The 26,204-nt window shown below is 46.6% G+C and overlaps 1 protein-coding gene across 1 annotated transcript in view; it reads left to right on the top strand.

Annotated features, from left to right (window-relative positions):
• Positions 1-22,019, top strand: part of DNALI1 (dynein axonemal light intermediate chain 1) — a 232,748-nt gene extending 210,729 nt beyond the window's left edge. Inside the window, exon 6 of the mRNA XM_086958738.1 lies at positions 21,778-22,019. Within this exon, the coding sequence (XP_086814864.1) occupies positions 21,778-21,813 (36 nt within the window). The 3' untranslated portion in view covers positions 21,814-22,019. The remainder of the gene's footprint in view (positions 1-21,777) is intronic.
• Positions 22,020-26,204: the final 4,185 nt, after the last annotated feature.

A 26,204-nucleotide genomic window follows, 5' to 3' on the forward strand; every position in this document is an offset into this window, starting at 1 on the left:
TACCTCATCTCCTCCCAGGGGCTAAATAAGAAATCCCGGTGTAGGCCAAGAAAAAGGCCATCTACCAACAATAAAAAAAAGGCCAACATTCTGTTTATGCTAACATATTGAGTTGGTTTATTTTGTGGATCACACCACATTTACTATTACTGAAACTTTGACCTCTTTTTAGCAAGGAATACTGTAGTTTGTTTTAGCCACTGCATCTACATTCTTGCCTTTTTTTTTATTTAGAAATGTGAGCACCATTCTTACCAGTATTTGTATCACTGTGGTCCTCTGTAACTACCGTCATTAGTTATGTGTACTTACTGACCATCTATTGTATCCTTTTCGCAGTATCTATTTTCTGCTCTTGCTTATATTTATATACTGCCCATTGACTGTAACATTTGGGGCATATATTTTCTGTATTTAATTATAATGACTCTGACATAAACATACATTCTTAATTTGATTATAATAAATAATCATAAAGAGCAATACAAAGAACAATTCAGTTAGTCTTAAACATCACTAGCACAAGTAAAAACAGATAAAAACATCACAATAAAGATTTCTCAATTATCCACAGCTAACTTTAAAAGGCCACCCACGGCATAGCATAGCATACCAGCAGATTACAAAGAGAACATAAGAAATAAAGTGCAACTCTACATGTAGCAAATTTAAACTTCTCAAGAACGGCTTTAAAAAACGACCCGTAAAACAATTATAATATTTGTGCTGTGTTAGATTGTCGCAGTGGAAAGTTGGGGATGCAGCGAATAAACCCAAGGCGAAACTCGTCAGATGGGATCACTCCCTCTGGTTTGAAATCCAGTACAGATAGGGTTCAGTTCCCTCAGTAGTCTGGATTATTAAGTAGTCCCATATACTCAGTTTGTATAATTCATCTCCTTCTCAAATCAAGGCTGTACATTCCCTGAACTTTTTTTTACCCAGGGTATCTTTTGTTTAGTTATGATAAGGGCCGGGTGAGCAGCTCTGACCTTCCAAGGAAAGAAGCAATGTGCTTGAAATTTCTCTCCATAAGGATTGTGTTCCTCTATCACAAAATTGACAATCTAGTATAATCCTTTGGTTTAGGGAAGTGTTAGCTTTACATCAGAGTGACAGTCAGCACAACATGGGAGTTAGCGCTATATTGTCAGCGACATACTCTAGTCTTAGTTCCTCATGCACGAAAAACCTGGTGCTATTTGGTGGTAACACTAATAATTGCCCCTTAAGTCAGAATTGGAATACAACTGCGTTTATAGATTTCTAACAAAGGCTTAACTGCCTAGGCATATCTTGGCCATGTGTAATTAAAAAAGAGTTGAGGCTGTTGGTATTCAATAGGAACACAATCAGGACCATAACACACCCCTGTCTGAACCCTCTGCTCACCAGGAAGAGCTGAGTGCATGCCCTCGAATGTTACAGAAACTGAAGTTTCAGAGAGAAAAGCATGGAGGAACCCAACAAGTGAGGAGTCCATCTCCATTTGTAAGAGCAGCTCTCATAATTTAGCCCTATTCGCCGGTCAAATGCTGAGCTGAGGTTATGTTATGAGGATCATGTTATGAGGATTTGTATAAATCGTTTATCATCCAAGGGGTATCCAAGCACAGAAGCAGATGAGTAAACGGATTGGGCTCCTGGTTGAATAGCCAGGTCTTCAGCTTGTTGTGGAACTCGAGTAGGGATATGGCGGTCTTGATGTGTTGCGGAATGTAATTCCAGGATCAGGCGGGGCTATAGGAGAAGGAGCGACCTCCTGAGTTGCTTTTGTGGATGGGGGTATTTGTGTGAGGTGGAGTGTGACTTAGGGCAGTTCCCTGGTGGGTTGACGGAAGTTGAGGTAGTGGTTGAGCTAGGCAGGTCCGACGTTGTGTAGGGCTTTGCATGCGTGGGTGAGCAGTTTGAATTGGCTTTGCTCCTGAATAGGTAGCCAGTTTAGCTCTAAGAGGCGGGGTGTGATGTGTGTGCTGTAGGGGATGTTGAGAATGAGTCCGGTGGCGTTCTGGGTGGTATGGAGTCTTTCTACAAGTTTATTTGTAATGCTGGCATAGAATGCATTGGCATAATCCTGTCTGCTGGTGATGAGGGACTGGCCGACTGTGCGTCTGGTGTCCGTGGGGAGCTTTCAAAATATATTGCGGAGCATGCACGGGATGAAGAAGCAGGAGGAGGTGATTGCATTTACTTGTTTGGTTCTTGTGAGTCTTTTGTCGAAGATGAAATGAAAGAAACATTTATAAAGCGCATGGCTATCCGGTAGCATCCCAGCGCTGGGCCGAACACGAGAGAGGCAGAAGAGTTAGGGGAACAAAAGTGTCTTCAGTTGTTTCCAAAAGACAAGATGGCAGGGTTCCCTGCAATGACAAAGCAGCAGGGAGTTGCAGAGTTTAGCCGCGTTATATGAGAAAACCGTCCGTCGCTTTTAGCCTTCTTAATCCTGGGAACTTCAGCCAAATGCAGCTCATCCCAACGTAATTTCCTATTTGCCTTATGGGGTCGGATCATAGCAGAGTTAATAGGAGGCCCATTCCTGTGCAGGGATTTATGAACTAAGCACAAGGCCTAAAAGCTGATTAGTTCCTGCACCTGAAGCCAGTGGAGGGAGTGAAGTGCAGGTTTTGCCGAATGTTGATTAGAAACTCCAGTCAACAGTCTGGCTGCACAGATTTGAACAGTCTGGAGTTTAGTGACTACTGCAGTGGGTGCACCCAGATATAAGGTGTTTCCATAGGCTATTCTAGAGAGTATGAGCGATTGGACCAATATTTTTTTGGCTTGGAAAGGGAGGAGAGGGAGTACCTTACCTGCCATTCTGAGCAGGCCATAACAGATAGCTGCTGTCTTCCTGGCCTGTACCCTGAAGGTCAGATCCTGATCCACCCAAATACCCAGGCTCTTGATCTGGAACTTAGGGACCGGTATGGACCCATACAGGCTGGCCACATGGTGCTGGATTTAAAGCTTAGGGGGTTGCCAGTATCATGAGCTCAGTTTTTCCACCATTAAGCTTAAGGTGAGACGCATCCATCCAGTTCGATACTTCCTCAAGACAAGAATAGAGGCTGGTAGACCTTTGATCTGCTTGGGATAACGCCACCACCAATTGAGTATCATTGACGTAGGTCACCATACGGATCCCAGAGGAGGCTACAATATCCGCCAATGGGGCCATATACACATTAAAAAGAGTTGGGCTAAACGATGAGCCCTGAGGGACTCCGCACAGCAAATTTATTATTTATTTATTTATAAAACGTATAAAGCGCACTGTCGCCTTGCAGGCATCCTGGCGCTGGTGCTCCATAAGACATGAACGGAGGGAAACAGTAAATCAGCCAACTCAAACCATAGGGAACAGCCAAGTCGTCACGGATTTTCTGAACGGGAGAAGTTTATCCAGTTGCCTAATCTCCCAAGGTAGACTGTTCCAAAGTTTGGCCGCAGCCGCCCCAAAAGATCTTCCCCCTGCCCTGACTTTTTTAAATCGAGGGACTCTCACCAGGCGTGCTGACGAGGAGCGCAGTGCCCTGGCAGGGGTATACCATGCAAATTTAGCTTCCAGCATTCTGGGTCCAAGCCCATGGAGGGCCTTAAAAACAAGGCAGAGAGACTTAAATCGTATTCTCTGCCTAAGGGGAAGCCAATGGAGTTCGGCCAGGACCGCGTATGCTGATGTACACCACTAGGCCACCCCAAGGCCATTCTGGCCGCCGCTGATTGAATTCTTTGAAGCCTATCAAGCAAAAAACTGGGAGACTCGAGCAGAAGTGCATTGCAATAGTCGAGTCTACTCAGAATTGTACATCTGGCCACCATGGCCCGAGCAGAGGAAGGTAAAAGTGGCATGATCTTGCGAAGGGACCTAATCAGGACAAAGCAGGAGGATACCGTTTTTGCAACCTGAGCCTCCATAGACAGCTTGTTGTCCAGCATAACACCTAGGTTACGCACTGTTTTAACAGGAGAAACCCTAATGGCAATTTCTAGGGGCCAGAGATTATCAGGAAGAGAGTGTGAAATCTTGCTCCCCGCATAGAAGAGCAATTCAGTTTTACCTGCGTTTAATTGCAGGGAGTTAACCTGTAGCCAGCCAGCAACATCCCTCAAACACTCATGGAAAACCTCAACCGATATTGAATCCTCCCCTCAAAGGAGAGGATCAGTTGGGTGTCATCCGCATAAATAATCGTATTGATCTTATAGGAATTAATCAGGGAGACCAACGGTTTTAAATAAAGATTAAACAAAATAGGGCTGATTGCCGAGCCCTGAGGTGGGTTTTAGACACAATGGCATCCTCAAATACCTGAAAAAATCTTCCTTCCAAAAAGAAACACAGCCATTGCAGTACAGTGCCTGTTACTCCTATGCTCCTGAGACTGTGAACCAAGGTACAATGGTTCACTGCGTCAAATGCTGCGCTCAGGTCAAGGAGTATTATGGCTGACGAGCCACCTGAGTCTAGGATCTTTCTGATTTCTTCCACCATGGCTAACAGGGCAGTTTCAGTGCTCTTTCGCGGGCGGAATCCTGTTTGAAAGGGGTGAAGCAGATTGTAAGACTCAAGGAAACAGGAGAGAGTATGATTAACGTCTTTCTCTGTGATCTTGCCTATTCCTGGCAGAAGGGAGATAGGGCGATAGTTGCCCAAGTCCGCAGGATCCAAATTGTTTTTTTAAATTAATGTTTTCACCATAGCCCTTTTCCAGTTGGTGTGGACTATTCCTGTGAATAGTGAGGAATTAGTCAAGTCCTTTATGTTGGGGGTGACTATTGGAGCTACCCGTTTCAGGATATTTAGTGGTGCAGTGTCCCTAGGTGATCCACTTTTACAGAGGACAGCAGAGTAAGAAGTGATTCCTGGGATAAAGAGGGAAAAACTCCAATAGGTGTTCAGTTAAATGTGGAACCAAATCCACATACATGTTGGGAGTGTCCCCAATGTCAACCTTTCGGGGTAGAAATGTAAGAATATTCTGAACCTTGGTGCTTGATGATGCCGAGTTTTGGGGCGTGGTCCATGGGGGTGGGCATGGCTCCCAGGTCTGTAGGCCACCAGGGGAAGTCTTATGGAGAGCTCTTGTTGCCAAAGATCGGGGCCTCTGTTTTATCTCTGTGGAGTTTAAGGCAGTTCTGTTTCATCCTGTTTACTATGTTTAACATGCTGGTTGCGAAGTTGGTCCCGGTGGTGTGCTTGTGTTCTGTGAGGAAGAGGATGAGCTAGGTGTTATTGTGTAAATGACACATAAGGAGGCCCCTTTTTAACAACTGTGTATTCAGTCATGACCATGTGGAGGTTAAGGCACTATTCTCTTGTTTTTTAGCCCTGATCTAAACCCATGTTGGACCTCAGGCACAATATTCCCTGCCCACTATGACTGGATCCTGTTGAGCAGTACCCAACCAACTTTTACTGTGGAATCCAGTTACAATATAGGTCTATAACAAAGGGCATCCAGCCTGTTTAATTTTTTAACAGTCTGAGTGAGTGTAGTGCTGTGCCAATACCTAGGCAATTTAGACCTGCATGCAGAATTCAGGATGTTTGGAATTAGAGGGGCTCAGAAGTCTTTGTTAGTCTTGTACAGGTCAAATGGCACCCCATCTGGACCAGGGTCTTACCCTTAGGGCACTGCTCAATGGCTGTAACAACCTCCTGACCTTAAACCTAGTGTGTAGACATCCTCTTGCTCATCTGATATAGAACAACGAGCTGTGTCAATAAAATAAACTAAGCTAAAATTAGTCACTCATTAATCTTCTCGAAAATGCTTAGCAAGACACAGAATACTAGTCCTATACGTTCGATCCTTGTTGACAGTTTGCCTAACGGATCTAGTGTTCTTATGACGCAGAGGAGATTAAAGATTTCCAGAATTACTCCCTAAGAGAACATTTTCTATTGTTGAGGACAATCTTATAGGTTGCCAAATGCATAACTATATCCTTCTCATTTCTAGGGAAGGTATTTAGGGCCATTGGTAGGGACTTATTCGCCTCCTGACATGTCCTGTCAAACCATCTCAGGAGAGGCTTCCTGGATCCAGACTCTTGGTGCAAAAGGAAATAATTCGAAATGCAATTTCCCAGTATAACAAAGGCATTACCAGTTGTAGCTGCTGTATTATCGTTGTCTAGCAGACACTTATTATAATTACTCCAAAACATTGAATCTTTCATAGATTCACATCCTTGAATATCTCCTGTGGTCAGGTCCGAAACCCTTATTGTTAACATAACTGTGTCCATACACTGATATTGAAATGAAAACTGCTATAGACTACTTGTAATCCAGTTACCTCTGTATGTGTTATCCAAACTGTGGCCAATTAGGTGGATGGAACTCAGTGCTCCCAACTCCCCACTGAGGCTTGCTCCGATATTCTGCAACAGGAGAGTTACCATAGGAGCAGCACCAATGCTGATTTGCATATGGCTGGGTCTAATCTGAGATGCCAGAGCGGCAAAAAAATATTGAGTTGGAATGTTACATAAAGCAATTGCCAGTTGTTCAACTATTTACAAGTATTCCTCCCATCACCTTTTGTGTGTGTTTGATGTAATGCTCCAAGTGGCAAGGGTATGTCCAGATGTGTGTCCTGTGCTCACTGTGCCACTGGAACTAAGCTTCATCAAACTGAAGAGGGGCAACTAAGCTAAAACTGGTCATTGGTTGCTTGTGTTCTTTTTTACAGAGGGGCTGACTTTGCCGTTTGGGCTGGACTGTTAACATTGGTGCGGGACCAAGACTGATTTGTATATGGCTGGGTTCAGTCTGAAGTAGCACAGTGGACTAAATAAATAATGAGTTAGAATGCTACTGGGAGCGATTGACAGTGGTTAGATTATTTGCAAGATTCCTCCAATCACCTTTTGTGTGTTTGATTTTATACAGCATGGGCCTACCATAGAATTCACATCCAGACAACATTTGACGCCACCAAGAAAACAGCACCATAAACATTTAGAGGCATAAAAACTAAAACGTCTACAGAAAATAGTGATATAAATTGTACCAAAGTCACATGCAATCAGGGTTTTTACTTCATAATCTATTTGGTGAAAAAAAAGAGAGTGGTGACCCACCCTCAATCTAAATAACACATAATAGTAACTCTGAAACCATAAATTGGACTTCACTTAAGCCACAGTAGTTCTTTTTATTAACTCTGGGCTCCAAATATTTTGTTTCTTTTTTTTATATTTAGAAAAAGGTTCATCTCTTTAAATCCCTTTAGACAAACCCTCAGTGTTGTTTCAAAGATAGCAAAATACAGTTAACAGTGCCAAAACACGTACATATAATATATCACAAACAAATATTTACACATAAACCTCTGTATCAACATCAGACACAATTCTGATGATACATTCGGTTCAATTTGAGCTGTACTTTTCAACTATACTTTTTTATATATAGTCTCCTACTCCTTTTGATATTGGGACCTTTTTTTCTTTTATCCTCAATGGTGACTACTCTCACGGTTCTGTAGAGGTCAGAAACTGTTCTCAAATTCTATTCTCAAGCATAGATACTCTGGCTCAAGACTTCTAATGTTTGGTGTATTATTGTCTTTGTTTGCTCTGGACCTCTTAATGGTAAGAGCCAACTCGTTTCGACCTTCTTTAAGAGGGGGACCAACAAGCTGTATTTATGAGAAGGTCTTCATCAGGGCAGGACTGTATTCCGGTAGGACTTCCATAACTTTTATGAATGAATATTGCAATAGTGTAAGTCTATGCTGTCTGCTAAAAAATACTTTAAGGAATTCTTCTTGGCTCCTTACGTACCTAATTCTTATGTCACGCTATAATGCAGTTGTTCCCAGCTTGTGTGGATAAAAAATGATGTTGTAATATTGGGGCTTTGCTTCTTACTCACTTCTGTTTGGGTATTTCGAATAAAGAGCTCTCGACCTACCAGTTCAGGTTGTCATGGTGTACTCGCGACTTTGTGTATAGATATACTTCTTTCTTGTCTTTTGGTCTTTAATTTTTGTTTCCTTCCACGTGTTAACAACTCAGTTGTTGCACAGGTTGGGTTTTTCGATAAATGTACCCAAATTTCACCTGGTGCCCTCCCAGCGCAACCTGTTCATAGGTGCGGTACTGGATACAACTGTGTGTTGTGCATTCCCTCCTCCTCAAAGGATTCGCGACATACAGGAAATGATTTCTTTGTTTTTCAATGGAGCGGTCGTTCCAGTCCTGAAGGTCCTTCGCTTGCTCGGTCTGATGGCTTCTTGCATTCTGTTGGTCTACCATGCACGCTGGCAAATGAGGGTTCTCTAGTGGTGCCTCCGCAGGCAGTGGTATCAACACAACGGAGATCTCAGGGAGTCAGTGAGGATCTCCAGAGAAACTGCAGTGAATCTGACTTGGTGGGGCGTGGAAGGCAACCTGTCACAAGGAAAGCCTTTTCATCTACCTCCATCAGTGGCCACAGTGATAACGGATGCATCCTCTCTAGGGTGGGGTGCTCATCTGGGGGATCTGTAGATAAAAGGTCTTTGGTCTCCAGAGGAAAGGTTGCTTCACATCAACCTTCTAGAGTTGCGGGTGATACGTCTGGCACTCAAGGCCTTTCTCCCTTCCCTTCGCGGTCAGTCAGTCCAAGTCCTGAAGGACAACACAACCGCGATGTGGTATGTCAACAAGCAGGGAGTAGTAGGGTCGCAGTGTCTCTGCAGAGAGGCTCTGCGTCTCTGGTCCTGGGTTCAGGACCATCAGATTTGTCTGATGGCAAATCATCTGGCCGGAGTTCTGAACATACGTGCAGATAGTCTCAGTCGGCAGTTCTCCGCCGACCACGAGTGGAGGCTTCACCCGGAGGTAGTTCGTCACGTCTTCCAGACGTGGGGAACTCCTCGGGTGGACCTGTTCTCCACTCACGAGAATAATCACTGCCCGTCATTCTGCAGCCTCCAGTTTCCGTTGCAGGGAGCCTTGGGGGACGCGTTTCAGTTGAGTTGGGACTCGCAGCTCCTTTACGCGTTTCCTCCCACACCATCTTGATTCCTCGAGCTCTGAGGAAGATTCGCCAAGACCGGGCCCAAGTCATATTGATCGCCCCGGATTGGCCAAGAAGGGTGTGGTATACAGATCTTCTCCACCTCTCCTCATGCCCTCCACTCCGTCTCAGGGCAGATCTCCTCTCCCAGATGGAGGGGCAGGTTCTACACCACCACCTCCAGACCTTACACCTTCATGCCTGGAGATTGAATGGGCAATCTGATTTCCTTTTCTCTTCCGCACGATGTGGTAGATGTCATCTTGTCGGCCAGGCGTGACTCTACCAAGTCCATATATTCTTATAGATGGTCTAAGTTTGTTGCTTGGTGCAGGGAGAATTCCGTTGACCCTTTAAGGGCTCGTTTGTCCAATATACTTCAATTCACACTTTCTTTGGCCCAGCAGGGTTTTGCAGTGGCAACTATCAAAGGTTATTTGTCTGCCTTGTCGGCTTTCCTTTGTTTGCCAGACCAGCCCTCTTTGTTTAAATCTCCTATTGTTTTGCGTTTCATTAAGGGCCTAACAAATAAATTTCCTCCTACACCATTTATTGTACCTCAATAGGACTTGAACCTTGTTCTTACGTTTTAATGGGTTCACCTTTTGAGCCTTTACACACATGTCCCTTGAGACTTTTGTCTTTTAAAACTGTTTTTCTGGTGGCAATTACCTCGGCAAGGAGGGTAAGTGAGCTTCAAGCTCTTAGTTCTAAGCCCCCGTTTTTATCCATTCATGCTGAAAGAATGGTTCTAAGGACCCAGGCTGCTTTTCTGCCTAAAGTGGTTACTCCTTTCCATCTGGGGCAGTCTGTTACCCTACCTACCTTTTATCCTCACCCTTCCAAGGAGGAGGAGAGACTTCACCGCTTGGGCCCTAAGAGGGCAGTGAGCTTTTACCTGGACAGGACACAGGAGTTCAGGTTGGATGACCAGCTGTTCGTAGGCTTTGCTGGCTGCAAGAAGGGGAACGCGGTGCACAAGCGCACGCTCTCGAGGTGGATCATCCTCTGCATTAAGATTTGCTACGCCCTTGCGGGTAAGGACCCTCCAGAGGGTATAAGAGCTCACTCTACTAGAGCAAAGTCATCAACATCTGCTTTGTCTAGGGGTGTTCCAGTTGAGGACATTTGTAAAGTGGCGACTTGGGCCTCCCTCAATACTTTCGCGAAGCATAACTGCTTAAATGCCGAAGTGAGGAGGGAGGGCCACTTTGCGCGTGCTCTCCTCCAGGATTTTCTGGTATAGGAGAGTGGACACCCTCCTCCGGGAGTGGGGACTGCTGTGGGACTCTATTCACAAGGTGAGGAATCCACTGGCAGATGTATCTATCAGAAGAACAAGTTACTTACCTTCGGTAACGCTTTTTCTGGTAGATACAGTATCTGCCTGTGGATTCCTCACTGACCCACCCGCCTCCCCATTGTCCACTCTTCTATACCTGAGTAACTATAATGTATTTACTTTGTTGTCAAGGAATTGTTTATTTCAAATGTTTGATTGCATTTGTTTCACACTGTGTGTGTTATCTTGATATTTGTGTATTGTGTATACTGTGTATATCTCTACTGTCATTGGTCCGTCCGTGTGCTTTGAAGGCATGGAAAAAAGGGCAGAACTGATGACCTCACGCCGGCGTGGGCCTAATATGGTGTCAGTGACGTCAGCGGAGTCTCGCGCGATGCCGTGCCTCTGTGACGTCGGTCCACGTCGGCGCAAAGGTACAAAAAGAATTTCCGAATGCTGCTGACGCAGGGGTATATTCACAAGGTGAGGAATCCACAGGCAGATACTGTATCTACCAGAAAAAGCATTACCGAAGGTAAGTAACTTGTTCATTGGGTACGTAAGGAGCCAAGAAGAATTCCTTAAAGTATTTTTTTGCAGACAGCACAGACTTACACGCTTGCAATTTTCATTTACACAGGTTATGGAAGTCCTACCATAATACAGCCCTGCCCTCATGAAGACCATCTCATAAACACAGCTTACTAGTCCACCTCTTAAAGAAGGTCAAAATGCGTTGGCTCTTACCAATAAGAGGTCCAGAGCAAACAAAGACAATAATACGCCAAACATTAGACGTCTTGAGTCAGAGTATCTATGCTCGAGAATAGAGTTTGAGAATAGTCTCTGACCTCTCCAGGACAGTGAGAGTAGACACCATTGATGATAAAAGAAAAAAAGTTTCCAATATCAAAAGGAGTAGGACATTATATATAAAAAAGTATAGTTGAAAAGTACAGTTCAATGTGAACCGAATGTATCATCATAATTGTATCTGATGTTGATACAGAAGTTTATGTGTAAATATTTGTTTATGATATTTGTGATATAGTATATGTACGTGTTATAAGCTTGTTTAAATGTTTTTTGCTGTTAATCTTTGAAACAACACTGAGGGTGTGTCTAAAGGCATTTGGTGAGATGAACCTTTTTCTAAATATTAAAAAAAAGGAGAATTTTCAGCATCACTTGACCCGCTTAATGCTCACTTTCACATTTCAGTACATTCCAAGCACAGAAGGTTGATGAGATGGCCAACACTACTAGTTCAGGGCTTTGCTCTGTGTTTAGCCCCCAGAGACTCTACGCAATGGCTGGCTCTAGTAAACAGCTTATCTGTGAGGGCAGTGAGAGTGGATATTTCCTTATCTAGCCAACTGGCTTATCAAAGGTCCATTATCTATACACATGAAACTGGCAATAAAATCCACAATCCATTTGTTAAACAAACTAGGACTAAGACTAAACAGAAAAAGGTCAAATGCCAAACCAACTGATCATTTTTTGGGGTTCACGTGTCTGCACTATCACCCTCAAGGCCTACCCATCAAAGGAACATGGTGAGAAGCTCCGGTCATTGACTCAGTGCTCAAAGTTTAACCCAACGTAACAGTGAGAAAGTACAAAACAATTACTCGATATGATGTCATCCTACATCCCACTACTTATCCATTGCCTTCTCCACATGTGCCCACTGTAAGAGCAATCAGATTGACAATAGAAACTGGAAATAGAACACTGGGATAACATATTTTCAATGAGAGTCGAAGCCATGCAGGCTCTAGAGCGGTGTGTCTATCCACCCAGCATCTTTGTAGGACAATATCTGCACTCTGAGGATGCTCAGCTTCCTCTTACCACGGAAGCATCCCTTCAGGGTTGGGGAGCTCATCTACAAAATCTCTCCACCAGTGGCCAATGGACTCCGGAAGATTATTGCCTGCATAAAAATCTTCTGGAATTGAGAGAAGTCAGGTTGGCTCTAAAACTTTTTCTACCTCTGATTACCAACCAAAGGGTGCTTATAAGGATAGACATGACAACCACCCTGTATTTCATTAAAAAGCCAGGGGGATCAAGTTCAAAAACTCTTTCCCAGGATGCTCAAACTCTCTGGCATTGGGTTCTGGGCCACAACATCGAACTAACAGTGTAGCATGTCCCAGGGTTTCCAAAAGCAAGACAGACATGTGACAGCTTCATCTAGACTTAAATAACTGCACCCCCCCTCCCAAGCTTATCTGTTCACCAGCCTGAAAAATGCCAAATGCATAGTTTTCTCAAGAAGATGGTGGTATTCAAGGACCCAAGGAGAAACTCTTTAGATTTCCTGGTCACAGGTTTCTGCATATGCCTTCCCTCCAGTCCCTTTCATTCCTAGGTACTCAAGAGAGAGATGTGCAACTTGTTCCTGATAACCCTGCTTGGGGTAGGCAGTTTTTTTTCAGAGTGCTGTGGAGTCCGTTATTGGACACCCCATTTCAATCAGGGTGAACCCATATGTACGGATCAAAAGTCACAGAATGTTCTGCTCCTCAATCTGGTCACTCCACCTTACTGCCTACAGTTTTCAGTGTTGAACATATCACCTGACTGTCAAACCATATTGGAAGCAGCAGAGCTTATTCAACCAAAATGTAATTCTTAAAATGGAAGAGGTTTTGGATTTGATCAGCAGATAACAATCTGACACTATTAACTATGCTCCCACAAGAGATTTTTCCTGCCCTATGTGTTGCTCAATTAGAAATAGTCCTCCATTTGAGTCTTTTTGGCAACGGTATCAAGATACCTAAGAATACAAATGATGTCATGCCTGTTTTCCACCAGAGTGGTAAAAGAATTTATAAAAGGTCTTTTTCGAACTTTTTCACCAATACCTAAACCATGTCCAACATGGGAAATAAACACAATGCTGCAGCTCTAATGAGAAGTCCTTTCGAACAGATTCACAAGTCTACTCTGCAGATGCTGTCTTAGAAGACATCTCCTTTATTAGTCATCAGATCGGCAAGAAAAGTTTGAGAAATTCGAACATTAAAAATTCACCCACCTTATCTGAAATTTTTCATGGACTACAAATCTTATTTTCTGATGGATAATTTTAACTGCAGATTCTTTACCTTTTGAATCACCCCAGGCATGAGACTTGGCTCTATAACATTTTCTCATGTGCCTATATGTGTGTTCCACTGCAGCCTCACAACTGGAAGTGACAACACAGAGCCACCCTTGCGAGCTGATGAAATTTCCTTTTTTTGAAACCCTTTTGATGTGGATCTGGAATTCCTTTCCGAAACTTTTGTCATTGTTTCACCAACTCCAAACTCACTTTTCTAGACAGTGTGCTAGGGAAATAACTCCCCTGAAATACACAGGCTTCAATACATGCAGCGACTGAAGGGGCAGATGTCTGTTACGAATCCCTACAGTGTGTGCCTTTGATGTCTAGGAGCTAAGCAGGACATGAAATCCTGCAACAAATGCTTCCAGTGTGCCTGCTGGATTTCAGTATGCACTGCTTTATGCTACAGGTATGCAACTCATTGTCCTTGTTTAAGTCAAATTTAAAGAGAAAAGTCTTGCCCCCCTTTGCTGGAGTGTCTATTACTGTCATCTGTAAAGCAGCAACTTGGTTCTCGACATATACCTTTGCGAAGCATTACTGCTTTGAAGTACAAAGGATGGCAGTAGGACTAGCATCGCTTGAAGAAATGGTAATATGTAACTGCAGTTCTCCAACATATTTATCCCCTTCGCTGCGGGGAGTTTTCACCTGCTGTGCGGGGGTCAGGGGGCCGCTTGTGACGAGCTCGGCTCGTCATGAGGCACAGTGGAGCTGCACTCATGACGAGCGGAGCTTGTCACGACCTCACCCGTTTTGGAACGTTCAGCACAGCAGGTAAATTATACCCGCGTGGGAACGTTCCAACGGTCATGACGAGCTCAGCATGTCATGAGCACAGCTCAACCATGCCTCATGACGAGCTGAGCTTGTCATGAGCATGGAAAGTGTTAATAGATTCACATGTCAGGCACTTGTGCGCTCCAGAATTGATTACGGAATCGCAGCCCTGATCGGGACAGCAAAATCCCAACTAAGTCCCCTAACCACCACCCTCAATGCCGCAGCAGGAATGGTCACAGGAACTAAGAAATTCGAACACATTTCTCCGGCACTCAAGGAACTGAAGTGGCTCCCCATTGACCAACGAGCCTGCTTCCGTACAGCCTGTCTCACCCACAAAGCCCTACACACTGGTAAACCAGAATACCGGGCCGCCAAACTCAAAAGGGCTGGCCAGTCCAGGAACCTCAGAAGCTCCAACAAGCTTCTACTCATCCCACTGAAATCATGGAAACTCAAAACCGCAAACAAACCCTTTGTGGGAAATGCACCTAAGATCTGGAACTCCACCCCCCCACATCAGAACGACCACCTCCTTCCCGAAATTCAAGATCCTTCTCAAAGCCCTCTTCCGTGAGCGCTCTTGACCGCAACGTGAATTCCACAATTGACTCTAGGAAAGACAACTAACTCCTCTTCCTGATACCCCTCAGCCTGAAGATCTGTATTGTAACTTTGTTTTTGAATGAGCTTAAGTTGGTAATCTGCAGATGTTTATCTTTGCCAAAAATTGCTCATAACTGTACCTGCTGTGAAGCGCTCTGATACCCTTGGGTCCAGCTAGCGCTATACAAAACTTCTAAATAATAATATTAATGTCTCCCCCACCTCCCCAGTAAAAAGACCTTTTTCTGATAAGCTACATTTGACTTGCTGCAAAAGTCAGAGCAGCTCACCTTTTGTGGGGAGTTGGGAGCTCCAAGTTCCAGTCACCTGATTGGCCAGGGTTCGGGCTCACAGTGAGGTAAATGATTTATATGTAGTCTATGGCTGTTTTCAATGTTATTTGAATGTATGGACGCTGCTTTGTTAACATTGACTACAAAGGGTTCCTGGACTTGATATCTGAAAGAGACATGTTAATGATAGATTCCTTACCTTAGAATATCCCCAGGCGTCAGACTGGATCCGGAAAATTTTGCTTAGCAGTACCCCTGCGCGTCAGTAGGTGGCGTTGTGCGGTTCAGCGTCCGTCGCTGGTGACGTATGCGCCAAGATGACGTCAAGGAGACTACCTAGGCGACACCCGGGCGCGCTGACGTCAATTCTTTCTTTTTTCGCGCCAAAAGTGCAGATCCGGATTGAGAACGTTCTTCAGTCATTTTTTGACTACTTTTTGAGACTTTTGTCTCCTTCTTTTGTCTCCTGGTGCAAGTAGGTATGCCCGGCTTTAAGTCTTGTGGGTCATGCTGCCGTAACATGTCTGTGGTAGACCCCCGTGATATGTGCCTCTACTGCCTGGAGACCGACCATGACTCCCGGGACTACCGAGACTGTCGAGCCATGGCCCGAAGACCTTGCGGGAATGGCGCCAGAAGTTGCTGGAGGTCTGGCACTCCTTTCACACCCGCTCCGGGTCTAGGGGCCGTTCGCGGGACCGCTCACAGGACCGGAGCCGTCGCTCCTCGGGGTCTAAGTCTTCGCCTTCAGATTCCGGTTAGCGACGCCATAAAAAGTAGTTGAAGAAGCGTGTTCACTCTCCGACGACCCCCCGTCACTCCTCGGAAGCGGCTGAGGGGGACAGGGGCTTCACCCCTGTGGCTCCTCTGGACTTGGGGAGTCCTCTGGCCTACCCACCATACTAGGGTCCGTCGGCGACTCCCGAACAGATGCAAGAGTTTCTTGCTGCCATGGACCGTCTTTTTAGGCCTCGGGCTCCCGCCGGCGCGCCTGCAGGCCCCGCGGCCCTGTGTCCAGATCCTGTTGGCCCAGCGGCACCGCCACCGGCGCCAGCCCCTGCGCCACAGGATCCACCGCTGCCGGCTCTGACCCCGGTGCCACAAGGTGCAACGCCGCCCTTTCCTTCGGCCCCGGCACCGCCCTTTCCTTCGGCCCCGGCACCGCCCCTGGCTCTGCCACAGGTGCCGCACTGGGTGCCGTTTATCTGACCCGGTTCTCGGACCATTTCGTTCTGACCTGGGATCCGCATTGGGATATGGTTCCGGCTCTGCCCCAGCCGGCGCAGTTTTTGGCGCGATTTCAGACGCCGCTTGCCCCCTCTCTGGCTCAGCCGGCTCCCTCTACTTCAGAGCCGGACGAGGACTGGGACGGCTCCGAGGACCCTCTTGCCCAGCAGTGTGACTCCGAGCAGGATTGGGTGGACGACCTTCAAGATGCGGGCAAGCTTGATGTGTTTTCAGACCCAGGGTTTGCCTCTCCTCCACCTACTATAGAGGAGGGCGCTTCATACACTGTGGTGCTGCGTCGGGCTGTGCTGCGTCAGGCTGTGGAGGCTCTCCATCTCGACCTCCCTACGGTGGCCCTTAAGAGCAACCTCCTTACGGAGGTGCTCCAGACGTCGTCTACGTTGTCGGAGCCGCTGCTCCCTTTCAATGAGCCTCTCACCCACGTCCTCTAGGGTTCTTGGTTGCGGCCAGCCTCGGGGGCGACGGTGGGGTAAAACGTCGCCAGGTGTCATCGTCCAGCACCTGGTGACCCCGCCTTCTTGACCACTCACCCCACGCCTGAGAGCCTGGTCATTCAGGCCTCTACGTCTCAGAGTGCCTTTCCCACGGCTCCGCCGGATAAGGACTCTAAAAGGCTAGACCAATTTGGCAAGAGGTTCTCCTCAGCCAGCTATGGGTTGCGGTCGGTTAACACCGCCTGCTTATTGGGCCGGAATTCCCATGCGGTGTGGGATTCGGTGGCTGAGGTCTTGCCTCAGTGTTCCGAGGAGGTCCAGGCTGTCCTTTCCCAAGCAATTGCGGAAGGCAAGAATGCGGCAAAGTTTTCCATCAGGTGTGGTTTGGACACTGCTGATTCATTGGGCAGGGCGCTTTCCACGACTGTGCCGTTGTGGCGCCACACCTGGTTACGTTCCACTGGGTTCTCACCCGATGTCCAGGGCTCGCTCATGAACATGCCCTTTGATGGCTCCCGCCTTTTTGGCGATAAAGCCAACAATGCCCTGGAGCGCTTTAAAGACTCTCGAGCCACAGCCAAGTCTTTGGATCTTTCCACAAAGAACCCTGCCACGCCTGGATTTCGTTCCTTTCGTGGCCAGGGCAAGGGCAGCCAGGTGCGCTCCTCTACCAAGCCTGTGCAGAACCAGCCTCAGCGCGGACGCAGCCGTGGATTCCCCAGGGGCGGGTCTGGTAACCAGCGTGTGGGTCAGTCTACCTCTACCCCCGCTGCTTCCGCCTCTAAGCCTTCCTAATCTGAGCTTCATGGAGCACCTCACACCGGTGGGTGGCAGGGTCCGCCACCACCTCCACTACTGGTGTGACATTACGTCAGACAAGTGGGTGCTGCCGATAATCTGCCAAGGTAACTCACTCCCCTTTCAGTCTTCCCCTTCAGCCATGCCACCTCCATACCACCGCATGTCGGGGGATCATTTGACTCTTCTCCGCCAGGAAGTCATGGCCCTCCTGGCCAAAGGGGGCCATTGGGTGTGTTACCGGACCAGAAGTAGGGAGTGGTTGTTATGCCCACTACTTTCTGGTCCCCAAAAAGGACAAGTGGGGCCTGTGCCCCATCTTGGACCTCTGGAACGTCAATTGCTTCCTCCGGAAGGAAAAATTCAAAATGCTGACTCTGGCTCAGGTCCTGGCTGCCTGGACCCTGGAGACTGGATGGTTGCTTTGGACTTGCAGGACGCATATTTTCACATCCCCTTCCTGCCGACCCACCGGCGCTACCTGCGGTTCAGCATTTTAGGTTTGCCAGATGGCATATGAGGGCTCTGCAGTGTCACCTGAAGTTCCAGTGGGCACAGCATCAGGGCCACCTGTCCAATCATGTCCAGATCTTGGAGGTCACTGCACGACACTTGCAGTGGTGGCTCATGAATCACGATTGGGTAAATGGCAGATCCCTCTCCCTTCCCCAACCGGAGCACACAGTAGTGACGGATGTGTTCCTCCTGCGATGGGGAGGCCACTTGGGAGAGGCAGAGATCAGAGGCCTCTGGTCTCCGGCGGAGTCCCGGCTCCATATCAACCTTTTGGAGCTTCGGGCGATCCGACTTGCACCACCGCCATGTGGTATTGCAACAAACAGGGCGGATTGGGGTCCTGGACCCTATGCCAGGAGGCTCTGCGCGTCTGGACATGTCTGGAACATCAAGGCATTACCTTGGTGGTTCAACCCCTGGCAGGTTCTCTGAACGCCAGGGCGGACAAACTCAGCCGTCGGTGCATGATGGATCACGAATGGCGTCTGAACTCGGATGTGGTGCAAGGTCTCTTTCTGCAGTGGGGAGAGCCCTGGTTAGATCTATTCGCCACCAAAGAGAACGCGAAATGTCATCAGTTCTGTGCTTTGGAATTTCCAAGGCGGCACTCGCTCAGAGACGCTTTTCATCTCGAGTGGAGCTACAGTCTGTTGGACGCCTATACCACTTCTGCCCAGAGTGCTGAAGACGATCAGGCGCAACCGGGCCCAAGTCATTCTTCTGGCTCCGGACTGGGCTTGGGGAGTTTGGTATCCCGAGCTACTCAGTATGAGCATCGATCCCCCAATCAGTCTGCCTCTTCGGGAGGATCTTCTGTCACAGCAACAGGGGACAGTCCTCCACCCAAACCTGTCCAGCCTCCACCTCCATGCATGGAGATTGAGGGGCGACATTTGACCACCTTTGATCTTCCTCCCGAAGTAATTCTGGCGGCCAGGCGGCCCACCACCAAAACGGTATACGCCTGAAGGTGGAACAGGTTTGTGGCATGGTGCACAGCAAGGGCTGTGGATCCTCTTTCTGCCCAGCAAGGTTCTGCTCTGGGCACTAGCAAAGGTTATCTTTCGGCCATCTCCGCCTTTCTGCTGCTTCCAGATCAGCCTTCTCTTTTTAAGTCCCCAGTTGGTAACTGTTTCCTTAAGGGCATTATGCACACGTTTCCACCTGTGCCCTTCATAATGCCTCTGTGGGACTTGAATCTTGTCTTGACTTTTCTGATGTGCGCTTCCTTTGAGCCCCTTCATAACTGTCCCTTACGTCTTCTCACTCTAAAGACGGCTTTCCTAGTTGCTATCACTTCTGCCAGAAGAGTGAGTGAGCTCCAGGCTCTCTCTTCTAAACCTCCTTTCCTCTCTGTTTATCCGGACAAGGTGGTTTAAAGGACCCGTCCTTCTTTTCTGCCGATGGTTGTCACGCCCTTCCACATTGGGCAGACCATCACTTTGCCCTTGCTATTAAACAAAGAAGCTCAGCTGGTACCAGCCAGGCAGGACCCTCAGATCCAGCAATAGGTACCTTCTTACCTCTATCAAAATTCGTACAACTAGAAATGGTGGAAGATCTTTCTCTTTCCTGGCTACTACTCTCTGGAATAAACTGCCATTACACCTACGTACTATGCCGATCACTACCGTTTTCATAGGGACTTAAAAACATGGTCTTTGACAACTGACCCCCTTGTTTCAATAGCTGTTTTTTTTAGTCAGAGCTGCCTGTGAGCGTCATGAGACTTTCAGGTGATATGAGCGCTAAACAAATGCTCTTATTTGATTTGATTTGACTTTGCCCACCTTGTTTCCGCCTCCGCGTCCTTCAAGGAAGAGGCGAGGCTCCACCGTCTGGACCCTTAACATGCGCTCGCATTATATCTGCAGCGTATATAGCAGTTCCGGGTTGAATGATCAGCTTTTAGTTAGCTACATGGGCGCCAAAAAAGGTCGGCTGTGCACAAACGGACCATCTCCCGGTGGGTCGTTCTGTGCATCAAACATGTTACTCCTTGGTCAAGAAGGAGCCTCCTGTGGGACTGCGTGCCCATTCGACCAGGGCAACTGCAGCCACTACTGCCTTGGGACGCAGCGTTCCCTTGCAGGACATTTGTCAGGCAGCTACGTGGGCCTCGCTGCACACGTTTACCAAGCACTACTGCCTTGACAGTTTGGTCCGGAGAGACTGCTTCTTTGGCCGTTCTGTGCTCCATGACTTTCTGGTGTAATCCTGTTCGCAGACCCACCACCAGGGTTGGTATTGCTGGGGAATCTATTCTAAGGTAAGGAATCTATCACTAACATGTCTCTTTCAGATGCACAAGTTACTACTTGTGTAACGATATATCTGTAAGAGACATTAGTTAGTGATAGATTCCTTACCGCCCCACCCATCCTCCCCGTTCTGCGAAATGATTACTAGGGTTAAGGTCATCCCCTTTTAGGCCCTAGTTTTATGCACTAATGGTCGGTAGCTTGCATGCCTCTACGTTTCGGCACGGAAAGTCGTGTACAGAACTAACGTCAGCGCGCATGGGTGGCGCCTAAGTAGTCTCTGTGACGTCATCTCGGCACATACGACGCCAGCGACGGACGTGGAACCGCACAACGCCACCTACTGACGCGCAGGGGTACTGCTAAACAAAACTTCTTGGATCCAGTCTGACTCCTGGGGATATTCTAAGGTAAGGAATCTATCACTAACTAATGTCTCTTACAGATATATCGTTACACAAATAGTAACTTGTGCGACGGGGAATGTATGAGAATATGAGTATATGAAACATGCATATGTTAGAGAACTGGAGTTAAAGGTAAGTATCAATTTCTTAGGCCTATTGATAAGAATATTAGGGGACCTTGGTATTCTGTTTTTGGTTTAGCCTAATAACTGGCCATCTATTAAATGGGGATGTCTAATTTCTGCTTTTAGTTATGCTACTTCCACATTATCTCCTGCTACAATTGGCAGTACCTATTTTCTGTCTATGGGTGTGCCTCGTTAAATATCCTTTAATAGTATAATTTAGGAGTATTCATTTACTGCCATTACTTTTGCCCAATCCCCGTCCATAAACCGTGAGTTTCCTTGACTGTATTTACGGAACATTAGTTTTCCCTGGAACCCACTCCTTCCTTTTGTTTTCAGTTTCATTAGAAATGCGTCCAAATGGCAGTACAAATTAGCCCCCCCCCCCCCCCCCCTCTATCCTCCATTTGTACTCATTTGAGAGTTAAAGTCACGTCATCTCAGTGATTAGCTCAGTGTTGTTCCAGAATACTTTGCTCCAGGAAGGCATGACCAATCTTTCACGAGCCAAACGTTCCAACTTGTAAACGTCTCCTGGACAAGAGGCAAAGCCCAAACCACTGTTTCAATAAGTTCCGTTCAATTTCCTTTTCTTTTGCTTTACATTAGAAAATTGAGCTTTCATTGTATGGAAACGGGGCCAGCTCTCCAGCTTCTCATAATGCAGTAAGTCAGTCTGCCAAGCCTGGAGCAGCTGATTAAAAAACACATGGCGCGAGGCATGATCCCCCCCCCAGACATTTGGAACGAGTTCTCCCCTTAAGAATTTGCTTGCGTCTTCCAGTTTCCTCGCCGAGGAAACACCGCGCGCTCCATCACCTCTTGCGTATGTTTCTGTCAGTTTGCACCCAGTAATCAAGAAATGTTATATTTTTCAGGCTCAACTGGAAGGCATTATTGCACCTAAGAAGTAAAAGTGTGACCTCTGGGCTGCGCGTTCCTGATGCTCTCACAATGCCGCATGAAGGCCAAGTTACAGCTCCGTGCGGTTCATCGTGGCCGCCTTCCTCCCAGTGTTACAAGATTCTGAAATTGTAAATACCAAAAGTTAAGACGCCTCTGATGTTAGAAGGTTGAATATATTCAGTTATGAAACACCTCAATAAATGTGTTTTTCCGATGCAATGCTTTTGATTCATATGTTGTAAAATCTTCGCAGCAGGTCTGAAAATTGGTTTCCAGACCAATCACAGGTGCGTATGTGCGGGCGTGTGGGATGGATTGTGCATTTGGCAACAGGAAAAGCGCTGCTGGTGATTTTATTCTCTGCAGACGGAGGGTGTTAAATTAATTTATATTGCGTGCTAATCATTATTGCTTCTAGGCACCACGATGTTTGAATAGAAATCTTGGGAGAATACTCCGGGGCTTATTTATGAGAGCCCTGCGTCGCTTCGCACCACTTAAAGTGATACATGCAGGACTCTCTTAAAGTTGTCTGAAGCCACGCAGAGCCACCCTGCGTGGCTTTCAGTGGCCTTCTAAATCATGAGCAAGGCGACGCAGTGCCCGTGAGGCGTTCAGTGGGCGTCGCAGTGCGTTTTCCCAAAAATTCCCATGGAATTTGACGCTGCTCCAGATTTACAAAGTGATGTAAACCTGGGGAAACATCAAATCCGTATGCCTCCCAAGTTGAGGCGTAATAAGATTATGTTAATTTCTCCTTTTTTTCCTCTTTCCATGTGTGCTGCACACATAGAAAAAGGAAAATGCCTCGTAGGATTGTTTTGTGCAGGAAGGTGCCCCTTTCTGCACAAAAATATTCCTGCCCTCAACGGAGTCACCATTGAACCATGGTGCAAGGGTGCCTACGTTGGTGCTGGGCTGCCAAAACGGCACCTGGTCTGGCAGAAAGGACAGGAATGCCCTGTACTGCTTAAATACGATGCATTCTGCCTTTCCACTTAGGATTAGGGCTGCGCAGAAAGTTGTCTTGCTGGGCCGTCCTACTCCAAAATGCCAAAAATGAGGCCCTCAATTTTTAGATATAGTCTTTGAAGTCTTGGCTCTGAATATACTATAGGACGTCGGCAATCCTAGTTCTAAGAGGAAGGAAAATATTTATTTCGGTGGTGGAACTTGATTTTCCTTCAGTGGTAGGTTGGTAAACAGAATGTTTATCATTTTGTTGCTATAAAATGTGACCATGCGTTGGATGGGAGTAGTGGAAGAGGGCATACTCATTGTAGTGGTCAGGCACATGGTGCATTTGCTGCCCTCCCTCCCTCCTGCTGCAACAGTGGTGCAGTGTTGCCAGCAGTACACTGCAAGACTCATGCCCCATTCTATCATGAAGAACCACACTGACTCCTGTCCATGAGGAGCTATGGCCCACATGCATCAAGCATTTTTGGAGTCGCAAACGGTGCGATTCCTTAAAATCGTCCGTTTGCGATTCCAAAAATGCTTTTTGAGATGAATCATGCTTTTTTAGAAATCGCAACTTTTTTGCGATTTCTAAAATTGTGATAGCATTTCAGAAATCGCAATTTAGCGATTTCTAAAATGCTATGCATCATTTGATTTTAAATTGCGAAATTTGAAATTGCAAGTGCAAATTACCACGAAGTTGAACCTCGTGGTAATTTGCGAAATTGTTTAAAAAAGCACAAACATCTCCTTTAAGTATCTAGGGATCCAAATTACACGAGAGCATGCGACCTTTCAGGACTTAAATCTCAGGCCGCTGCTTGATAGACTTAAATCAGACGTGCGTCACTGGAAGACCCTCCCATTAACACAGTTGGGCAGAGCCGCACTTTTCAAAATGATGGCGCTACCCCGTTTCCTATATGTCCTGGAAAATACGCCAGTGTTGGTCCCATCATCGTTCTTTCAACAACTGTCGACTCAACTGTCCAGCTTATTGTGGGGGAACAGACCAGCCAGGGTGGCACATGTGAAATTGATTCGAGACTGGTATAGTGGGGGGATAGCGCTCCCAAATTTGGAACTATACTACTGGGCAGCCCACCTCAAAGTGATTAACCAGTGGATACACAGGCCACAGGACGATCCGGCTTATATGGCGGATAGGAGGCAGCTAGGGACAAACACGCTTCTGGCCCCGCTCTACAATAAAGGATTGATGACAAAGCTCAGCGGCCCGACTAAACATACTGTGACGCTATGGCACAAAGCCCAAACCTGACTAAAATGGGAGGGAGTAGTCACACGACTCACACCCCTATGGGACTCCAGAATTTTGGGGAATCTGAGACACAGTAAAGGCTTCGAACAATGGGACAATATCGGGATATCCACGGTGGGTGATATGTGGACGAAGGATGGGGTGGTTTCGTTTGAGACCCTGAGGGAACAGTACGAATTGGGCATTACTGAAACATACCGATACATACAGATTCGTCACGCACTACTGTCAGCAATAGAACCAGGCACTAATGTCCCAGAATCAGCCCCATTGGAGGACTGACTACTAACAGACTACATGGAGGCCAGTGCTACCTCCCTCACTTACCGTAAACTCATAAACAACCTACCTGACCCGTTGCAGAAATTGAAGGAAAAGTGGGAGGGGGAAGTAGGAGACCTTGATGAGACGGACTGGAATGCAGCGCTGGCGTCACCTAAAGAAGCTGGCATCTCATCAAGATTTAGATTGGTGCAATTTAAAATATTGCACCGAGTATACTATACATGCACCACTCTGCACAAAATCCACAGAGCAGATCACCCCTACTGCCTGAGAAATTGCGGAGAGGAGGGCACATTATATCACACCCTATGGTCCTGTCCCAGTGTGGTGGACTATTGGCGGAGAGTAACACGTACGATGGCCCAAACCTTACAAATCCTGTTAACACCTGACCCCCGAGTTTGTCTGTTGAATGTATGGGGCCCAAACGACTTAACATCATATGGAAGGCAATGGGTGGTCATCGGAACAATGTTAGCCAAGCGAGATATAGAGCAGAAATGGGGATCATCCGAGACACCGACCCTGGCGCAGTGGTGCCGGAATATGGACATGCTTATGGTGGTGGAACGGGCAGTGTATCAACAGAGAGCCAACCCACGTAAATGGAACAAAATATGGACACCTTGGAACACATATAGGGGGGAGCTGTGTGAGCCGTTGCCAGAAGAGGAAGATATGGAAAGCTCAGGGGATGAGGAGGAAACTGAGTAGGGGGGAATGGAATGTGGAGAAGGGTGCTGACAGGGTAATCCCAGGGTATGCCGGACTAGTAGGATTAGCATAATAGATCTGCAAATTGTGATATTAACGGCTGTGCCCATTGTAGAGGTTGATCTGAATGCTTTACTGAATTTATCTAAAATGTACCTACTATCCAATCAATGACCTTACAGTTAAGAGTTGTTTATTAAAAAAGAAAAAAGTTGCACTATTGGTTGACTGCAGCAGAATCTTGACGCTGCAGCCGACGAAGGAATATGGCTGTGATTGTTACTATGTGCTGCAACAATAAAAACAAAAAAAAAAAAAAAAAGCACAAACATGCATTTTTTAAGCTGTAAAGTTACAGACACACATGTCCTTTGGACATGTGTGTATGTAACTTATACTCAAAAGTACATTTCATGGGTGAAGGGGGGGGTCATTTGGACCCCCCTCTCCACCCTTGAAATGCATTGCTGAGTTGCGATTTCAAATTGCGAATTCGCAATTCCCATTCATTCCTATGGGCATTTTAGGCCATAGGAATGAATGGGAAATGCGAATTCGCACTTTGCTAATCGCATAATATTTGAGAATCGGTAAAAATTGCGATTTTTACCGATTCTCAAATATTTTGCGAAAATGTACATGCATCCCATTTTGCATTTCCTAATTTGCGATTCCCTAAAAATCGCAAATTAGGAAGTGCAAAATGAAACAATGATGCATGTGGGCCATTGTCTCCAAGAACATAGGTGTTTTGCAGATACTGGCACCAACTTGTGGTGTGCCGGTACAGCTCGGCTAAAAGGTACTGTTTTCTCCCGGCTTTTACTTACCTTACTTACCTTAAAGTGGGGAAGGAGGAAAAGGGTAAGGGGCTCAGTGGGGAAAAGGTGTCCTAAACAGAATGTGGTGATCATTTATCACATTGTGGGAAATCTGGACACTCAACGCATTTTTGCTCACCTCAATCTGTCATGTTTGCACACCCTCTTGCTATGGGTGTCATATTTACTTATTAACTTCATATTTTGTATGGGACTGATCTGCCTTTGATATGGTGTCTGCATAATTGGTGACAGTCAGCTAGAGAAAGCCACTGGAATAGAACAGTGCAGCACAGCAACTAGCAGCATAACTGTTAGTCAGACCCATTTATTT

The sequence above is a fragment of the Lissotriton vulgaris genome, chromosome 2_1 (assembly GCF_964263255.1).
Source record: "Lissotriton vulgaris chromosome 2_1, aLisVul1.2, whole genome shotgun sequence".
NCBI lineage: Eukaryota > Metazoa > Chordata > Amphibia > Caudata > Salamandridae > Lissotriton > Lissotriton vulgaris.